This window comes from Plectropomus leopardus, chromosome 18, assembly GCF_026936395.1.
Source record: "Plectropomus leopardus strain MGB_pleo_1.0 chromosome 18, ASM2693639v1, whole genome shotgun sequence".
In the NCBI taxonomy this organism is placed as follows: Eukaryota; Metazoa; Chordata; class Actinopteri; order Perciformes; family Serranidae; genus Plectropomus; species Plectropomus leopardus.
The window spans coordinates 15,516,803-15,537,870 of record NC_142193.1 but is presented as its reverse complement, the minus strand read 5'-3'; the positions used below and the strand labels follow the sequence as shown (position 1 = coordinate 15,537,870).

Genomic DNA, 21,068 nt, shown 5'->3' with positions numbered 1-21,068 from the left:
CGTCTACTGGGCTGAATCGGTGGTGCAACTTGACGTCATCGCCATGGCAACCAAAGACCGGAGGAGAAAGGGAGGGACCGAGACTCGTGGAAATGGCGGATAGGGCGCGAGGAGCTGCATCAGTCATCAATAAGGATTCTCATTATTCTCACGAACCGAGTGCACTCACACACCCCTCCGCGCGCACACATCCTTGTTATAGCTACACACTATGATAAGTCATCAAGGTTATTGATGTGCAGTTTTAACAGTGTATCTCCTTGTAAGGCATGAGTTCATTATTGTGACGTTTCACACACAATATCAATAAACCATGGCTTGAAATGACAAGGGCAGTAACGTATAAAGTGTATCCACTTGTGTTCTTGATATTTATATAAAAGTATCAACTTTTATGTTATCCCATGGTAGCTGTTATGAATGTTTTGATGCCATGAGGTCCGCACATTCACACGGGAAAAATTAGAGAAAAAAATCCCCAGGATGTGCAAATTATGTAGGGCCAAAAGGCTGAAGGTTTGACTCTCTGTTTGCCCATTTCTTTTCATTAAAGGTGTGCTTTAATGCCTTTAAAAATACTTTTAATTTCAGTAGACTGTTTTTAACAATCGCAATGTGACAAAGAAAAAAAATGTTAACCTGTAGGCCTACTTATGAGGCAAATATAGGTTGGCCATGTGCTTCCAATGTCAGTGATGGAGGTCAAAATCCAAGGCCTCATTTTGTGTAAAAAATTTTTCCAAAGTTTACCTGACACTAACGCCATGTTCACGCTGGATTCACCCCAAATTCATGTCGGCGGCAGAATGGCCGCTTAATGGTTGCAAAGCACGCCGATTTTCCATGGAGCATCAGCTGCTTGCTTTCAGCATGCATGTTGAGCAATCAGACCGTTCACATCGGATGTACCGTGGCCCCAAGCTTGATGAGAGGCTCACTACCTGCAGCAATAGTTTTGGCCCCTGGTCTATTTTTTCTGCAAGCAAATCTGGCAGAAAAACACCACCACATGAACACCATAAATGCTATATTAGATATGATACGTGTGATCTAATCATGCTAAATGGTAAAATATTCATTCAGTGTTTCCACAATCCGTGTCAGTTATGTCTAAACAAAGGCGGAGAGTGAGAGTAGACAGAGACAGACAGGCGCACACAAATGCAGAGACACAAAAGCAAGCAGGGACAGAGGGACAGGGACTTTCCATGTGATTAGAATGGACCAGAGAAGGATCGCTGCTGACCAGAGCAGAGATATGCACTCCTGGTGTGAACGGCAAGGCAACTGCTGACAGGTGGCAGTGCTGCAAATAACATATCAGGGCACTTCTGGATCCAGTGTGAACCCAGTGTCAGCTGTCCGAGTTAGACAAATCAAGCAGATCTTGCAAAGTTACAGGCCATTCAATACAAAATGTATTGTTTTTGACACAGTTCCTCCACTGCAGCTCATCAGGGAAACTCAAATTGTGTTTTGAGACACCCTTTCACAATGGTGATATTGTCTTTTAAGTCCTCCAGCAAGTTTTCAGAGTTAAAGTTAATTGGTTTTTAATATTCTGATTTCAACTTATTGAACTGAAAGCTGCATTTAATCCACGTCACCACTGCCTGAACCATAGGTCATGGTTGTGCTGCTGCTGTGGTACTGCCTGATGCCCACTACTACTGCTACTATTACTCATACTTATACTATTATTATACACTTATGATTAGTAATGTTATGCACATTTACTGTCACATATTCATATATGCATACTTTCATATGCTACAATTATTATTCACATTTTTTATTCTAATTGTTATATTATTGATAATATGTTGTTGCTGTGCATCTTTCTCTCTCTTTCTGTCTTATGTAGAACATAAGAACAGTAGAACATAACATAAACAATAAGTTTTAATAGGTGACTTGTTGGTTAGTCTTTCTGAGTGCTCTGAGCTGGTTTAGCCAGTCTGGGTCAAAACTCACTGGGTTAAAGACAAAAAACACACTGTGAACACAGCTGTGCAACAATGGCACATTCATTAAATTCACTGATGTATGAAAATAGTTGCAGTATGCTGTTTTTAAATGACTGTCCCCTGTTTACATGGACAATTGCTAACTACAGCATGAATAAATAAGTAGGTTAAATATGTTTGCTTGTGTGCTGACTTTGGCTGTAAACATGGATTTCAACACTGAAAGATTCTCCTTCATATCCTGAATGATGACATTCCAAACACGCAGTCACCAACCAGTTTTAAGCTATCCAACAATGAGCCAATAGGGCTTTATTTCCTGTTTCCCAGCACGGCTACATACAGTGTTGTTACACTGTGCTGCATGAAATGAGTTACTCCCACAGAAGTCATGCACAGGAAAACCAAGAGCACTTGCTACTTCATGGCAAGAACAATAGAGAGGCTGTTAGTGTGCTCTGAGGCTTTCTGGAGACGAGTTTAACTCGGAAAGCTAAATTATTGCTGACAGAGGAATTATTAAGGACGTAAACCCTAGGACATACTCTATATAACTATTAACTGTGCATTTACTGTATTGCACATGAAAAGCTCATGATCATGTCTCTGCCAGAGGAGGATCTCACATGTCCAATATGCTGTGACATCTTTATGGACCCGGTTTTGCTGTCATGTAGCCACAGCTTCTGCAGGAGCTGTCTGAAACGCTGCTGGGAAACAGGGATACGTGAGTGTCCAGTATGCAGGAAGAAAGCCTCCAAGGCCAGTCCTCCCACCAATTTGGCTCTGAAAAATGTCTGTGAAGCTCTTGTGGAGGCCAGGAGGAGTTCATTGGTGGTGGAGGAGAAGATGAACTGTAATCAGCATGGGGAGAAGTTAAAACTTTTCTGTCTGGTTGACAAACAGCCTATCTGCGTCGTGTGTCAGTCCTCCAAACTGCACAAGAATCATGACTGCTCGCCTATAGAAGAAGCAGTGCTGGACTGCAAGGTAAGTAAATACATAATAAATACATGTGCTTTCCAACTAAATTGTAAAAGCAACCTGCAACACAGACTGCTGTTTTTGTCAAGGCAAATTAAAGGTTTGGACTCAAGTCACATGACTTAGACTCAAGTCAGATTCCAGTTACACATTTGATGACTTTAGACTTGACTTGACAGACAAAAAAACAACAAAAAAACCCAACCTGCACTCGACTTAACTTTAACATCAACGACCCATGACTTCACCTGGACTTCAGTTTTTTGACTTGAAAATACTTGATACTTTCCCCAATCCTAAAGGTTGGAGCCTAATAAATTAAAATGTGTGCAACACATCAAATAATTTCTCCAGATTTGCTATATCAACTAATGTTAAGGCTATTCACTTAACACTTGATTTGACACTTAACTCCCCAGATCCACGTAGTATGAACCAATCTCATGGCGTCGAATCAAGTTACAGGTGAGAACCATGAACCATTACATTACTGAGGACCAGGTGGAAAAAAATGATACCAAAGATGATTTTCTTTGCATAGAAAAACTATGCAGTGGTCAATGAAAAAGAAATTGCCGTATGCAAAACGTGGGGGTTGAAAATAACAGACGGAGATGCAACAGTTTCCAAATTTGTTCAACATCTGAGGTTGCTCATGATTTTTGTAAATTTATTTTTTATTGCTCTGTTGTTAAAATGGCATTACATTCGGTGAGGGGCACATACTGACTTGTTCAAGACTCAAAACTCAGTTTAGGACTTTGGGACTTGGGACTTGTCATACCTGACTTGAGACTTGACTGCAAAGACCTGAAACTTACCTGAGATTTGCAAAACAATCATTTGGTTCCGCCTCTGGACTAAAGTATTCAAGGTAACACCTAAAGGTAGAATGCTGTCCCACAAGTCTGTCCTGATTGTGACCTTTCACTGATGAATCTAGACTTCAAATATTCAAAGCACTTTACATACTGAATGTTTTATTACACAATTTGATCTCCGCTGACCAAGATCTGCTTGATTTTTTAAGGATGAACTTGCTGTATCCCTCAAGAACCTTCAAGATAAAGTGGACAGCCTCAAAAGAATTCACACGACCTCTGCAGACATATTCAAGTACATTAAGGTAACCTGTAATGAGACAGATGTTTTAAATTGAAACAAAAAAAGAAAGAAAAGAAAATGTCGTTCAAATAAACCAAAATTTTCTATAATTTCTCACAGACTCAGTCATTGGAAACGCAAAAAATGATCAAGAGCCAGTTTGAGCAGCTCCATCAGATCCTCCGCCAAGAACAGTCAGCCAGAATAGCAGCAGTGAAGAAAGAAGAAGAAGAAAAGATTGCAGGAATGAAGGACAGGATTAAAGAGCTTTCAGCAGAAGTGCTGTCGATCGCAGAGACCATCTCAGTCATACAAGAGCAGCTGAAGGAAGAGGATATGGTCTTATTGAAGGTCTGTATACGTATGTCACGTATAATTACTTTTAATAATGACTTTTAATTAATTTTTAATCATTGTGTCCCAAAACCTCCCACCTTGACCATGATTTTTTATTTTCCAGAATTTCAAAGACACACAGGATAGGTAGGTTAAAAAGGATTATGGATTTTCACTTTTTTTTTTTTTTTTACTATTTCTTCTTTTGAATATAATCACACTGTAAGATGTTGATCTGTTTTCATCACAGAGAAAAAAACACAGTGCTTGGTTCAGACAACATGTCTGGGTTTCTGATCGATGTGACAGTGCATCTCTGCAATCTTCAGTATAATGTCTGGGAGAAAATGCTGGACCATATTGACTACAGTAAGTACACAGACTAAATGTTATTTTCTTCAGGTTCTGAGAAGAATTGTACAACAAAATGCTTTAGCCAACCCAATCACCGGAGAAAATTTTGGCATTGTACTTGTATGCAAACTACAGATACAGATACAGTTGTATACACATACGACTTCAGTTGTTTTATATATTTCAACCACAGTGGCTAACTTGTGGTTACATTTAGGCACAAAAACCACCTGGTTCTGATTAGGATAAGATCTTGTTAGGCTTAAAAAACACAGTTCGATGGCACAATCCCGGCCGGAGAAGCTGTGATTTCAGTAACAAAACATCAGCTTTTCATGACACTATCCGGGAAGGAGAAGCAGTGCTGTCTCATAAGAGATTTTTCTGGCACAATCCTGGCAAGAAAAGCAGCAATGCCTTTACCAACCAACCGTTTGTGGTCGCACTTGTGTGATAGGAAAAGCAGCAATGCTTTTTGTTGCACTAGCCCCGCTTAAAACGCAGTGATGTCTCAGTGAAAAAACACCAAATTTTATGGCACAATTCCATTGGAACAAACAACATGGTTTTGTTGAAAAACACTCACATTTAGTTGCTAAAAAAGTGCTGCTAACGCAGTGGTGACAACCATCCCCTCCTCCTCCAAGTTACAATGTCAGCTTATATAACATGTAACTTTAAAAATGTGGATATTATATATTTGAAATGTGGTGTGCAGAAACACCCAATGCTGACATTTTCTTCTGGTGACTGGACTGGTTTAACACACAAATCTCTTTACTAATATCCTGTCTTTTAGTCCCTGTGACTTTGGACCCAAACACAGCGCACCCCTGCCTCATCCTGTCTGACGACCTCACTTCCCTCCACTACTCAAAACAGCACAGCTGTTGTCCTGACAACCCAGAGCGCTTTCATATCAGTGCTGAAGTTGTAGGCATGACCGCGCTGGGTTCAGGAAGCCACCATTGGGTCGTGGAAACAGGAAGTAATCAGGACTGGCTGCTGGGCGTGGCCTCTTTGTCTGTACCACGGAACTCTGAAATCTCTGCTCGGCCTGAGAATGGCTTCTGGACTTTGTGTTTCCGGGACGGAGAGTTCAGGGCAATGACCTCTCCACCCACACCACTGACAGTTACAAAAGTGCCAAAAAAAGTCAAAGTGTTGCTGAATTACAACAAAGGGACGGTGTCTTTCTTTGATGCTGCTGGTGAAACACCCATTTATTCATTCACAGACACGTTCACAGAAACTTTACTTCCATATTTTTATACACAGAGCAGTCATCCATTGAGAATATTACCTGAGAAGGTACTTGTCACCATGTTACGTCAATAAGTGGATGAAGGTTTTACTAATTATGCAAGAAATATGATCACAGCCCTGTTTTGATGGATGACATCAATGTCAAAAAGTTAAAAGTTAGGATTATTGGAATGACCAGCTGTAATGGTAATTTCTCTCACATATTTTGTGCAAAGTATGATTCATTCAAGTCATTTAACAGCTTCAAAAACTCCTACACTTAAATGTCTGTATGAAAAATATGGAAATACAAGCTTAGCATAGCATAAAGACTGGAAACAGGAGCAAGCAGTGATCCTGGCATCCTCGCCTTCCAACACCCATAAAGACCAGCATTTAAAACCTTCAGAAATAGCCAGGCTAGATGTTTCCCCCTATTTCCAGTCTTTGTGCTAAGCTAACTGGCAGCTGACTCCAGCTACCTTTACTGGAAGAAAGAATCAATATGGTTCAAAGTTTCTGTATGTAACATTCAGTAATACTGCAGCAAACCATTAGCTATGAATATATATAGTGGAGTAATGCCTTATTGAGCAGAGAATGAAGTCATGCTACCTCTGTTTTTGTTGTAATCTGAGCTTCTCTGTTGTTTGTTGTGGTAGATCTGCTGTGTGTGCTTGTTAATGCATGAACGTACCCCACTGGCTAGCTCTTTGTCGCTGCTTTGCACTTATCCAGCAGGTGTCTGATATCAGGGTAGTGTCATTGCAGAAGTGTTGTGCCCACCCTCAGGTTTCCCTCTGCTTAAATCTGAAAGCTCTTTTGGTACTGTTGCCATTATTTAGGGCTGTTTAAGGAGTTAGCACAGCTAGCTGCTAGCCACAAGCTCTACCACCTCCAGGTTGGGAACCACATCCAGACAACTGTGCTGAATGTCACATAGAGCCCCTTTCACCATTCTTGGTAGTGTAAGTGGCCAAAAATGACATGTAAATGATATTTGAGTAAAGTTGATCTTGAGTTAAATTGGCATATAATTTGGGGATGATTGCTAAATTGCAAATATAATATAAATCTTCATTGTTGTTTGTGGTTGAAGAGGGGAGTGCACAATTGCATGTGATGAAAATGATTAGATAAATATCAAGTTTCATAGATGGGTGTTAGTGTGCTGCAAGCCCTTTTGTAATTTTGCATTTTCTTTATTTGCCTGAGACTTAAATCAAAATCACTGATATCCAAATCACTACTGTAAAAAGAATCCTCTTTTGATAATGACCATTTTATGTTGCATGCAGATGAGGGAGGTATTTTTGACCCATTCAGCACCATGCACTTTAAGAAATACACACCTCACTCACACGGGTCAGGCCTATGTCACATTATGAGACACATGGAGGGATTAGACACACTTTTGTTTATTGTTCTCTTGTGCACACATGATGGCGCCAAAGTCAAACAAATATTTTTGAAGGATTTCATAACAGTGGAGAGTGCAATGAACACAAAAACCTCATGCTGCTTTTTGGAATTATACATCTGGAAAATGATCAGTTTATGAAAGATAAAATAAAAACTCTGACTTTCCACTTATTGACTCTGTATTGATGGTTTGTTTTGTTTTGTCAGGATTGCTTTCCCTCACTACATACAAATTTATTTAATAAAACATACATTTGGAAATAAATAAAATGAAGCAGAATCTAAATCAATCATAAATGTACAGCTGTATTGTACTCATTGTCCTCAGCTCCTTCTCTCACAGCTCTTCTTCAGGGACAAATGTTTAACCCTTTGAAAGCTGAATTGACATCACTTTTCTTGTGCTGCATTCAGACACCTTTTACAAATGTTTAAATCTGTGAACCCTGAGCAAATTGGTTAGATATCTTTCAAAAATATGGGAATAAGGCAATGAGCAGGTTTGTAAGAAATTTTCCATAAATTGCAAGAAATTACTATATTTAGAAAATTATTTTTAAAAGGCTAGAGGAAAAATGTCTAGGAAAAAAATATTAGTTCTGAAGTTGCTCTTTGCTTTCTTCCCATGTTTTAAAGATAAATCAAGCCAATTGCCTCAGGTTTCAAAGGGTTAACTGAGCCATCATAGGGTTCAATATGTACATTAGATCTTCTTAAACCTAAGCAGGTGTTTGTTTTGCAGGTGAGGGGGTGTTGTTCTCTGCAGAGGCACAGGGGCAGCACTTTTTAACGCAGGCGTCTGGGAGGAAAGGCACCTTCTCCAGACGAGACAGATAGACAAGCGGTTGGATGGTGCTGCTGATGTTGAGAAAAGCGAAGCCAATGGGCTGCACGTAGCAGCGAAACACATCAGGGGAGTAGTGATCCTCAAAAGGGAACAGTGCAACAGGTGGCAGGTAGTTAAACACAATGATACAGAGGATGGAGAGCACCATCTTGAAGGCCTTCTTCTTCATGGGGTGCATCTCGTCTTTCCCTGCGCTGCGGGACTTCTTCAGGGCCCACAGGATGCTCACATTGCACACAACCATCCAGGTAAATGCTGCCAGGATCTCACCAGTAAACACCTTCTCAAAGTTTGGGAGCCCTCCTATGACCTTGGCTGCAGAGTAGGCGAAGGTGAGGCAGAACACCAGCAATGTGAGGCTTAACCTGTACTTGATATGTTTAAGCTGCCCAAACTTCACTGGAAAGAGCACGGCCACAAAGCGATCGAGGCAGATGCAGGAGAGAAACAAGGGACCGCTCGTGTCTTTTACACCAAAGGAGAATTTCAGGGCGGACCACACCTCTTTGCTCTGCCAGTGGTAAAGGTTAAGGAAGCTGAGAGGGGTCATGGCACTGAAGTAGGCATCCATAGAAGCCAGGCAGCCCAAGAATATGTCCGAAGTGGTCGGTTCTTTGCGATTGCGGATGAGGATTGCGATGACAAGTAAGTTGGCCGGGATTCCCACGATTACGTTGATGCTCTGCAGGGCCAGGTCAAAGAGAATGCCCTCTACCTGATAATCGCACCCATCAAACACGCTGAAGGGTTTGGCTGTGGCGTTGATGTCAGCCGTGGAATTGAGTGGAAGAGTGGTCGAGTTGAGTGGTGATGATACATTTCTTTCCATGATTCTGCAAATGCAAAAGAATAAGAAATGGGATTCTGATGGGAGAGGAGTACAAATTAATGAGAGCCAACCCCATTGCCACAAAAGTGCTTGTTTCTGCAAAGCATGATACATTTGCACAAAGATTTGCATTGCATTTGCAAAGATCATGTATTGGCTGAAAACAAACAGTTTTTCCGGAAAAGGAAAAGCAGGCATGTCTCAATAAACCCCCCCAACTTCTTTTCATGCCACTATCCTGGCAGAAAACACACATACCGTATGTTTCTGTAAAAGTAACTGCTTTTCATGGCACTAAACTCGTAGATGGGTCGCTGCAAAACACCCACATTTGGAGCCTAAAGAGCCAACTGGAACACACCGATGGGTCGCTACAAACACCCACATCTTGAGCCTAAAACGCTGACGGAAACACTCTGGTGGGTTGTTGCAAAACACTCATGTTTGGAGCCTAAAAAGCCAAGTAAAACACATGATGGGTCACTGGAAAACACCCACCTTTGCAGCCTTGAAAGCTGATAGAAACACAGCAATGTTTTGTGAACAAACAACAGCGTTTGGAGCCTATAAAAACCAATGAAAACAAAGCAATGACTCGTTAAAACATTGGTCAAACAGTGGTCTACAGCTTCCAGCCGTCTAGTCCAGGTGGCACCTCCACCATCCTCTCCACCTCATAATGACAAAGTCAGCTAATATACCACTTCAGTTTAGAGACATGGATTTGATAAGTATGAAATGTGCATATCTAATTATATTTGTGGTTTGCAGAGAGGTGTCAATGCCAACATTTTCTTTTAACAACTGGGCTGTGAAATAGCACTCACTTACTGAATACACTCACTTGATACAATTTCCCATTAAAGCCAGGTTCTCATAAGGGGACTCATGCCTCATCGTGTTTTCTAGTGCAGCACAAATGATTCAGTATTTGTCATGTCAAACAAACTATTGTTCATTAGAATCCTTGTCTCTAATCTGCTGAGAGGTTTATTCTCAGTAGAGTTAAGCGAGCCGCAGAGTTAAGCGAGACAGTTCCCAGAGAGCAACAAAAACATGTTACAAACACCGTCCGGGCTTCACCTCAGGCTGTTATCATGTTATCGTGTCTGCGTGGACCTTCCTCTGGGAAGTGTGACTCCCTATATCGAGGGACATCTAACTCACTTAAGGGACTCACACTAAAAGCACCACCCCCTCACAGCAGAATAAAAAGGGCAGCTATTCCCAAATTAAAATGGCAAGCTTCATATTCATTGTAGACCATTGCTTACGACTATTGTTAGTGAGGACAGTGGAAATTCGGTAATATTCTGGAGCTCTTAAAAGCCTGGTTTTGACATTTAGCTATTCCTAAAACTAATTTCTGACCAGAGGAGGACAATAACCTGGAAAATAAATGCAATAATGGCTGGATTGATGGAATAATAACTGGAATCAGACATGAAGTAAACCATCATAGATGTACTGGGTCTTGATCTCTGTGTCTCTGTCTTTAGACCCTATAAACCACAAATGGATGACAAATGATAGGTTTTTGCATGTTCTATGTGATGCTTTGTTTTGTTTGGGCTCCAGGATTATTTACAACAATTATTTAAAACTCTGAGTCGGGCTAATTTGCATGAGTCTTCTCATGCACTACACCTGAGCTCCCATGAACGGACCATTGAAACCAGAGGCTGTGATTGTTCCTTGCACAGCCATCAAGGGCCTCTTGCTCCCTCAGCGGACAGTGTTTCTCACCTCCCTCTGCTGCAGTCGTTACCTCAGGCCACACACACTCCTGTGGGGCTAATCACTCTGATAAAGGAGTGAAGCTCTTTGCCAAGATGTTTGTCCCAGGAGATGTCAGACTTAATCAATTGTGTTTTTCTTTAGGCGTGTATTCTGAAAAAGAAATAAACAAAACAGAATATTAAAGAGACGACTATTCTGGAGCATTTAATTAGGGGCCGAATACCCTACAATGATCTGTTTTATATGTTATTCATTAAAATTTTCAGTTTATACTGTTTATACTGGAAAAAGTGACTTGTTTTGTTGAAAAAAATTAAAAGCATGTGTCAATAATACTTGAAAGCTGTTTGTCATTGTTAACACTAATTGATCATAGTAAAACAAACGTAACTAAATTTAAGTCTATATTGCTTTCATATTATTATTATTTTGTCTTGTTCTTATGTTTTATCTATGTTTTTTATTTTTATTTTATTTTTTAAAATAATTTTGATTATTTCCTATTGCCCTGTCACTTTTTTCCCCCGTGTTTTTATTGTATTTTTCATTTCATGCATTTGCATTCAGCAGTCTGGGTAAAAACAACAAGAATACATTCAAAGTAACTATCTTTGCAGATTTTGTGAATTATTTCAGTGAATCTACAGAGATGTTCTCACTCAAGATTTAGGTTGAAAACACCATTGACAGTTGAAGACAGCCAAATACACGTTACATACTCTAATTTGCTAAGTCATGCAAAAATAGTCATTAGATATTGCAAGGAAGGTGGGATGAGGGGAATATACTCAAAGTCAGTTTGTTGATATTGTTCATCCACATTTGCAAAATGTGTGAACCATTTCTTTAGGTTGACATTATAAATTAATTCTTATGATCTCAAAAAAGTCCTGTCTATCTCTCTTAGTTGACTGAAATACCTGGATTAGACACAAACCAATGTACAAAATGTAATTGTCCTGAGGAGCTTTTATAGATCAAATTCTATTGTTTTTACTCACCAGTGTGGAGTATTCTTCTGTGCGGTGTTGTGTGATGCAGGTGCGTGTGTCAAACATCAGTGTGTGTTTCAGGGGTTCATTTATAACTTCTCTGGAGTGTCGTGGTTTTGGATGGGAGGATCTCCTGGAGTTTCTGATTTCATAAGGGAATAGTGACGCTCCCAGTCAGCCTCTTTAATCCTCTTTAATATGATGCCTCTAAGTGCTCTCATAAGCAAAGTATTTAAACAAACAAACAAACAAAACAAAAACAAAACAGAGAGTGTGTCTAAGAACCTGATCCCAAAGATCTGGTATTGAAATTTAGAGGTATTTACTCTTTGCTCGAGTCTTTCATTTTCTTCTGCTTTATACTTGTACTGCTACATTTCAGAGGCAAATTATTGTATGTTTTAATGTACATTTAAGTATTCCAAGTCCAAACAATAGAGAAAAGTAATAAATTAATATAAAATTGTGTAGCACAGTTGTTTTTTCTCTCTCCTACCATATTTATAATCACATCACCCCTAGAATTTATACTCTGATCCACTGAAGGGGCCCCAGACCTTTGGTTGGAAACTTTACATATACTAGTTTTACAGTTACAATAAAATGCTGCTTACAAACTGATACATCAGTAAAACTATCTAATGTACAGGATCTGTTTTTCAGCTTTAACTTTTGATACTTTGAGTATATTTTCATCATCCTCTGTTTAACTAAAGCATGCTTTTTAATGTAGGACTTTTACTTGTAGTGTATCGTTGCTATATTCTTTATGTCTGCCACTCATTCATTCTTTGTCTGGTCTCCTGGGTTGTCGGACTGGACTTGATATATGGTTTCAGGGAGCATCCCGGGACTGCTGTCGGCTGATCACAGGTGCACAAGAACAATATCAACAACCCCTAAGCAAATGTATGTCCATTTTGTTTAAGATTTTTTTTTAATTTTATCATCACTATGACCTAAAATAAAAGCACTGAGTTCAGATAAGCGTCTCTTTAAAGCGTTCACTTAATAAGTGAAGGTGAGCACAGACAGTGTTAGTAAGGCCTGTGTGTGAGTATGTGTCACTGTTTATCGGGATTGATTGTTTCACAGGGTAGTTAATTGCATTTTCACCTCTGCTAAGGTGAACAGAACCCAATGTTCTGTTCCCATGTGGACACAAAGACAAAACCCACATTGATCTATCGTCTAATTGATGTCTGAATTACCAAAGAGAGAGAGAGAGAGACTCAAAGAGAAGGATAGAGTCAGTTGGTTGCTACACCTAATTTTGGTCTAGGGGGGCAGTATTAGTCTGCACTTGATGCTAGATATTGGATGTTAACAGCAGGGTTTCACAAGCAGAACTTAAAGCTTTAGCAGACATGACATGCGTGGATGAATTACTGAGCAGGCCTACTGGACACAGGACCATGGGCCCAAAGTGTCAGAAAGAGACTCAAATTTACCACTAGGAGACAGAAAATGAGTAAAAACAGAAGTAAAACAGCTGCAAAGGGACTCAAAGAGACTTATGAAAACCAGGAAAAGGGCAAAACGGCTGTCACAGACACAAACTATATAAAGACTGAAAATGATTACAAAGAGACACAAAACCTAAAGAGAAACTTAAAATGCATACAAAGAGACCACAAGCAACTTAAAGAGACTCAAAATGACCATTAAGAGACAAAAAACAACTACAAACAGATGCAAAACAGTTGAAAGGAGACCCAGAGAGATTCACAAAGTTTTAAAGAAAGGGGCAAATCAGCCACAAAGAAACACAAAACCACACAGAGATGCATTGCAACAACAAAAAGATATAGGCTATAAAGTCTGTGTGTCTTGTTCCTATGTAGAAGGGCTGTTGGGACTTTCTGCATGTCTGTGCCCACAAGCCCATATTGTTTCACAATATGCCCATGATGACGTATGATAATGACATGATGTTAACATTATATGAAATTTCCCAGGACAGTCTGAGATCCATCAGGGCCAGTCTCTTCCTGCCAGTAAACATTTTGTTTAATCCTAGAAGTTCTGCCAACCGGATCTCATTTTGTTTCACATAGGAAGTATTATTCGATTAGTTCTCAACAGGTATTGAACTGCAGGACTCATGGTACCAGCTTCAGTTTAATATATACTGCACTCTTTTCTAATCTCTTATTTTAGATTCTGTTCTGTATTTCGGGCATTTTCCTAAGATTGTTTCTGCATTCCTTGTGTGTTTGTATTAACCTCTGCCTCTTTCGAATTAAAATAACAACTCAACATGATCTTCTGGCATCACAAGTAGTGTTAGTTGCTAGGGCAAGTACGAACAAGCAACAACTTCAAACACAGTTTGAAGTAAAATAATTACATATCCAGTGGGGAATGTGTTTACAACAAATCAAATAAATAAGACAAAACGCTCAAAGCATATGAAATGCAATCTTGGCTAAATCTACCTCAATTTAATTTTTTTTTTAGGATTCAATCAAGACCAATTTTTTTTGTATAAAAAAGGCCAAGGAACACAGGATATATTCTGGCCTGCTCCAACGGTTCATATAATTGTAACAGAGTTGAGTCACATCTTACATAAACACAATGTAAAATCATGTTGTTAGGAAACCTGTCCCTCTTTCTCTTATTTCCTGTCTCAGATGTATTAATGTTAGCAAAAGGGCACTGCTGCAGGCATCAGACAGTATATGGCATCAGTCATGATCAGGTATTTGCATATATTTCCCTGCTGGGAACATAGAAAAGAACATGATGAAAAAGCATCCTCTATTGTCAAGCTATTCAAATAATGGTAAAAATGTTTTCAAATATGCTTCACAAGCTGCTCTGGTGAATGTTTTAAACCCTGCTGGTATCAATACTTTGATAACTGATTGTACATGTTCATATTAAGCCTTCTACTGTGCCAAGACATGAAATAATTTTTCCACTGTACAGGTTGAACAGAGTTTAGGTTTGCAGTCTCATCAGCATCAACCAGGTGAAGGTTATTTCACTGTGCATATACCACCCACACTGAACAGAAGGGATTTTTTGCCACCCTAGTGGCGTGGCTCTAGATGGCACCATCTTCTAGCACCACCGTGAGGTTGACATTTGTGGTTTTGAATGAAATTTCTTGACAACTAAGGGAGAGATTGCCATTTATTTTGTTTAACATATTCATGCCTCCTCCCTCAGGATGAACTATAATAACTCAAAGATTCTTTAAATGGTTTTTTTTCCCCACTTTCATTCCCACCAGTGGCTGTATTCTGTGTTTGGTGCTAATAAACTAATTTTAGCATGCTAACGTGCTAAACTAAGATGATGTCTGTAAACATTTATGCCTGCATGTTAACACTCATGTTGAAGTTGCCCAGGGGCCACTTATGCAATATGACAGGAGACAAGGGGCCAGTTAGTTGGATAATCAAGCTCTATTTCCATGGATTTTATGGACTCTGGCTGCTTATTTAGCCTACATTGAAAGTTAAAAAAAATCCCAGTGTGAATCAATTCAGTTTTATTGTGTTAGAAAATGTTTGGCAGGACACCCAGCAGCCTGTAATGAACCAGATTTGGCCCACGTAAATTCATTATCACTGCACTAGCATGTGTTGAGTATAACATTTTATCAGACCCAAAGACAAACTCACAACCACTGTAAAAGAGAAATAAAATAGAGAGTTTTCTTGAATGATAAGGAGGGGTGACAGTGCCAGGTAAGAGTGTTGGAGAATGGCAGCAGATGAACAGGTGAGCTGGCTGGGTACCATGCAGGAAGCTGGCAGGATAAAATGTGGCTGGTGCAGGGTTGTACTGGCTGGATTTTGAGAGGCAGAAGGAAATACTTCACTTAGGAAGAGATCACACAACAAGGAAGCAAAGTAAGAAACAAGACTAACATGGGAACAAACTGAACAGTCTGGGAAAGAGTGAAGTGTTGAATCAGGCTTGATATACTGCAGGGCTGATTGGTGGATGAGATCCAGGTGCAGGCAGGATGATTACTTGCAGGTGGAGCAGGTACCCAGCAGGAATGGGAGGCCACGCCCAGACAGACTCACAGGGACACACAAGGACACACAGGGAGGGAAAGAGAGATGTGTTTATTCTTAATTTCTCCTGCACGTCTTACTTTAAATTTGTTTTTTGTTATTTATATACAGTAGACATAACACACACACAGACACACGCAAAACAAAAAGTTCTTGCTTTTCATTTACGCATCTATTTTTTTACCCAATGGATTGAATATCATTATTGATTTTGTTCCCTTGTATTTATTTATATCATCATTTAATTGTATCTGAGGCTTTGGCAATATCGTTTTACAAACATTCATGCCAATAAAGCAAATTTAATTTCATTGAGAGAGGGGGGCAGTGACTCATGACAGCATGTCTTGTTGTTTTTAAGATGTGTACAACCATTGCCCTTTTCATTGGTAGAAATTTGGGATTTTATAGTTTTCCTCTCAAGCATTGTTACAGTGAGTTCAGCCTGAAAACATAGAAGACTGAAGTTGTTCAACATGTGTCTCGTCCTTGGAGCTGAAATCTGTTGTCCAGTGTTTATTGAACTCATATGTCAGGAAGTGAAAAGGAATTCAAAGACAGAACAACAGAAAGATGGAAGACAAATGATCTCGTATGGTCAGATAGAAACACGAAACACACCTCTGTTGTCTGTTTTTTTTAGCCCCTTTTCTGACGTTCTCTGTAATGGTTGTGAGAGGCGAAATTGGCTGTAACAGAAACTTTCATGCGTCATGGCAGCTGGGAGAAAGAGAGCTGGAATTACAAACAGGACTGAGAATTTTCTCTAAAAGCACACACCCTGCAAAAACTGCCATCAATCAAAAACCCAGCTGCCTCAGATGTGTGAAAGTAAAAAGCTGAAGCAGAGAGAGAAATAAACAAAGGAAAGGACAAAATAATACATGTTAATATTGATCACACGAGGCAGCATTTAGAACTCTAAAATCAGGTCCATATTTTGTCATATTTTCACAGCATGTTGTCTCAGTATCAGTGTGGTTGTTTATTTTCTGCACTTACATAAATGTCAGCATTAAGTGCGCTCCAGAGCTCCAGAGGATGAATAGTTATTTGTGTGGGAGAGCAGCTACTGAGCCGACTCCTTTTAATTGGAATTGGCGGGGAAAAATACAGTGAAACTTACTGAATGGCCTGTAGCCAAAATAGGAAAAATGGGCGTCCCGCCAGCTCTCCACTCATTATTACAATTATGCCACAAAAATATGCAGTAATCACCATAATTATGGCCCTTTTAGTCTTTGGGCGGCTAACGAACAAACAAACAAGACAGAGTTTCATTTAGCAATCACGTTTTAATGGAGTTAATTATAGAATCCCACAATAGGCTGTGATTACACATTTTTCAGTTTTTAAAATGCATGAAGAGCAATAAGACAGGACAAGCCTCTGATTTAACTCAGTGTGTCATAACAACCGATTATTTTTGAAAATGAATCCAGTTAATCCAGATTTACATTAGAAAAATACAGACAAGCACAGTTTTCTCTTCCAAAAGAAGCACAATTTTAAAAAGCGCTTGACAAAGACAGGCCTTTGTCAAGATGATTTTCAGCTTTGAGCTGCCAGCACTCACTCTGAAGAATTCAGAGACCACAGCAAATGTTTTACACAAAAATAAAATTGCCATTGGAGAGTAGAATTTCGCAGATACCTTAAAGGTATTATTTGAGCTGTAAGACATCAAATTACAGTCAGATCATAGACTATATAAAAATAATAGACACAGTCATGGTGGCATCACCCATCAGTTTGTGGACCTGTGTTTTGAAGCCTCAAGGTTTGCATTTTGGCTTTTACCATCTTGGAGTTTTGGAGCCTGAAGTGATTGCATTGGAGGAAGGGTGGAGCTATGGAGGAACAAGGGGTGGATCCAACAAAATAGGCTGACATTTTGTAGACAGCATGTCAGTCATACCCTAAATGATGCCCTTGATTATGCCTCTTAATAAAATGTAAAAAAAGGTGAGTCATACCGATGTCATGAATCTTTGTACAAGGCTGAACTGGCCCCTTGCCTCCTGTCATTTTGCAAAAGTGGCCCAGAGGCAAAACAAGTTGAGTATCCCTGGTGTAAGATTTAGGGGGCTGTACTGGAAGTATTGGAATATAATATCCATAATTATGTTTTCTTTAGTGAAACTAAGGATAGTTCTGTTTTTGTTAGCTTAGAATGAGCCCTTCGTATTTACACAGGGAGTGAATCTTCTTCCACGGAGCCACTATTTTGCACCACCATATTTCTACAGTAGCCCAGAATGGACAAACCAAACAGTAGCTCTGGATAAGGCCTTTCCATGTTTTTATGTTACCTGAGGGCCACTGTATATTGGAGTGAGGGAAAGAGTTTTTGGTTTGCTGCAACCTTACCACTAGATGTTACCAAAACCTACACAATGGTCCTTAAATTCTATATCTCTTTTTTCCAGCATGGACTTTTTTGAAGGACACTGTTAATCGGTTCATTATGTAACTAATCATCTATATTGTAAATTTCAGTGTGTTTGTGCCTTTATCTGCTCTATCCACTTTTTCACACATAATTGCATGCTTAGTAATTCCATTTACACAGAGCCTGTTAGGTTAAGCACTAGCTCAATTAAGCTAAGCTGCGTTTCAGTGAGTGAGGAATTTAAGGTCAATTGCCACTTAGAATATCAGAGTAGACGTTGATGATTTGAGTTTATACAGCAGTTATGAATTAATTTTGAATGCTGCTGTATAAAATTAAATCTGACAAAGAATTTCCAGTGCTAATGGAGCATTTGATTGTTTTCTTTTTGGCGTAATGACAGAATACAAAATAGCTGTTTGCAACTGGTAGGAGTGGCTCCCTGTCATAAACACAAATGTGCTCATCCATCTGAGACTCTAATTAATCTGTACAATAGATCCATTTCTGCAGACAGGCAGAAAATTTGTTTGAGTCAGAAATGTTTGAAAATGCTGACAAGAGAAATGTTTTGCTATTTTTCAGTGGCATGCCGTGTGTCTGAGGTTAATCAGTCCAACTCTCTATTGCTCGATGTTGAATTTGCTCCAGTCCAGTGGCTTTCTGGAGTAACAAGACATCAAGTCTAGATGTGTTTTGAGGATGATTTAAATGCATCTTTGAACTGTATTCAGATCGAAGTGTGTGGAAAACAAAACACTTCCATAATGCTATGATAGAGTTATAATTTATGTCAAAATGTCACAAACTCACTAAAGAAACGTCAGTATTAGATGACATGGAAATGAGAACGGGTTAAAATATCATGCATGGTTCACAAACTTCATTCTTCAATGCATCATTTTTTTGGTTTTCATCAGCCCACTGCAACAGATACAAGTTTGAACTCTAACCTCCAAGATTTTTTTTTAAATAACATTCATGAACATCAGTAAAGATCAATATAATACAAACCCTTCATGAATACAACAGATCAGATTTGTCCAACAGGGTTTCACACATATTAACAGACAAAGTGCATTTTAAAACTGTATATGGCTGTCATTGTTTAATATTGTCAAAAGTTACCAAACCAACTCATTTCTACATAATATGTAACCATAGTCATGGTCATGCTTTACTGCTTGTCTGCAATGGACTGTAAGATGCTTTGGGAATAATTTAATAATGGGAGCTTTTGATTCATTTACTGTATTTAAAGAGAAATTGTTGTTGTTGCCTGAAAGAGCTTTGGGGATTAATTTGAGAGGCTGCTCTTTTGTCTGTGTTTATATGATTTACTGTCGAGCAATAAACCACTTAACCACTATTCCAGTTTTGGGAGAACGCTGGCATGACTTTAAGGTTAAAACATAAAGGAGGACCAAGGGGGAGTAAAAGATAGGAATAGGGAGATAACGCCATCCGCCAAATGGCTATTTTTACACTGGGGGACATGGTCTAACTCTGTGACAGGAGCTGCTGGGCTCTATTGTACCTCTGTAGTCCACAGGAATAAACACCTGCCGCTTTTCTCAGAGTAATTATACACACTGTTTGAGCTGCCCTGTCAGAGTATAGAGCTCACCATCCAGACAAGAAACCACATTTTTTTTTTAGCTCTCATGGTTCAGGAATAAGTATGAGATATTCCCAAAGAGATGCTCTGCAGTGCAGCAAAATGGACACAGAGAGGTGAAAACCTTTAACAGTTACTGAAAAGTGGTTTAAATTATATATAAAAGCCCCAATGAGAACAATGTGACCCTACATGAACAGAACATTCTCTGCCAAAGTTAGAACAATCCCTTGATTGCTGTTTATTTAACCATTAATATTAAATGCTAAAGATAAAATTGTTAGATTTAAAAGCAAGATTTTAGGGGCTTTTAACTTGTCTGGAGCTTTTGTTGGTCCCAACAGACACCATTACAAAGTACTGAGGTCTGTGTGTTCTCTACAATAAAGCCACTGAGTACTGTTGTTATAGCCGAAACATGACAATAATGCCAAGACCCAGGTTGTTGTTGATGCTTTAATTATAGAGTGAAAAGCTCCTTTCCCCACTCAGCCTTCAGACTTTAGGCATCAGACAGTTGAGATAAAGTGAAAAATGCAGCATGAAGTGATTTTTCTTAAAAGTTAACATTTTGGAGAAACTTTGACAAAGCCGTTATGCATTCTGACCCCTATGCGGCATTTATTATTAGCAGTATATAAACACACAATAACTAACTCACGCCAGAGGAGGGGCCACTCGAGTCCCTCCACATGACTTAGACTTGGAATCCATGAGTTCAAACTTGACTTCAACTTGAGACAGATGACTTGGAAGGACTTTTTAAAATTAAATATTAGTATATTTCTTGATATTGAGACTTTTTTTTTTTTAAACATGACTTCCGGAGCAACATGTATGCAAACTTCCCAATCCACGACACTGCAGACCAGCAGAGGACAATGCACAAGGTAGCTATGATGGACAGGGCATGTCCAAAAATAATAAAAATTTGATTCAAGGATGATGATGTTGATGCCTTCATATGAAAAGGTATAAATGTCCTTTTGTCTGCTTACAACTACACTATAATGTGTAAATTATTCTGTTTAAATATTGCTTATCAATTATAAATAGGGGGCTTAAGTGCACCAGCATACTACTGTACATACCAGCACATATGTACAACTACATGATGGGTAGGTGAAAATCTAAAAGATACCATCAAATAATAATGGTTCATTAAAGCCTCTCTATCATTTTTATAAAGCACTTGCAGGTG

General features: G+C 39.2%; 2 protein-coding genes across 2 annotated transcripts; one reads left to right on the top strand and one right to left on the bottom strand.

The window, feature by feature from the left end:
- The first annotated feature begins 2,330 nt into the window (after positions 1-2,330).
- LOC121956425 (zinc-binding protein A33) lies at positions 2,331-7,584 on the top strand. Its single transcript, XM_042504627.2, has 6 exons — positions 2,331-2,957; positions 3,982-4,077; positions 4,176-4,406; positions 4,516-4,538; positions 4,642-4,760; positions 5,545-7,584. The coding sequence occupies exons 1-6, from the start codon at positions 2,562-2,564 to the stop codon at positions 6,081-6,083; spliced, it is 1,404 nt and encodes a 467-aa protein (XP_042360561.2). The 5' UTR covers positions 2,331-2,561; the 3' UTR covers positions 6,084-7,584.
- A 418-nt stretch (positions 7,585-8,002) lies between these two features.
- Positions 8,003-9,088, bottom strand: LOC121956233 (G protein-coupled receptor 183-like). Its single transcript, XM_042504364.2, has one exon. It carries the CDS (start codon positions 9,086-9,088, stop codon positions 8,132-8,134), a length of 957 nt encoding a protein of 318 aa, XP_042360298.2. The 3' UTR covers positions 8,003-8,131.
- Positions 9,089-21,068: the final 11,980 nt, after the last annotated feature.

Coding starts and splice junctions, on each gene's coding strand:
- LOC121956233 (XM_042504364.2), bottom strand. CDS start 9,088: ATGGAAAGAAATGTATCATCACCACTCAACTCGACCACTCTTCCACTC.
- LOC121956425 (XM_042504627.2), top strand. CDS start 2,562: ATGATCATGTCTCTGCCAGAGGAGGATCTCACATGTCCAATATGCTGT. Junction 4,407..4,515: donor AGGATATGGTCTTATTGAAG/GTCTGTATACGT, acceptor TTTATTTTCCAG/AATTTCAAAGACACACAGGA. Junction 4,761..5,544: donor GCTGGACCATATTGACTACA/GTAAGTACACAG, acceptor CCTGTCTTTTAG/TCCCTGTGACTTTGGACCCA.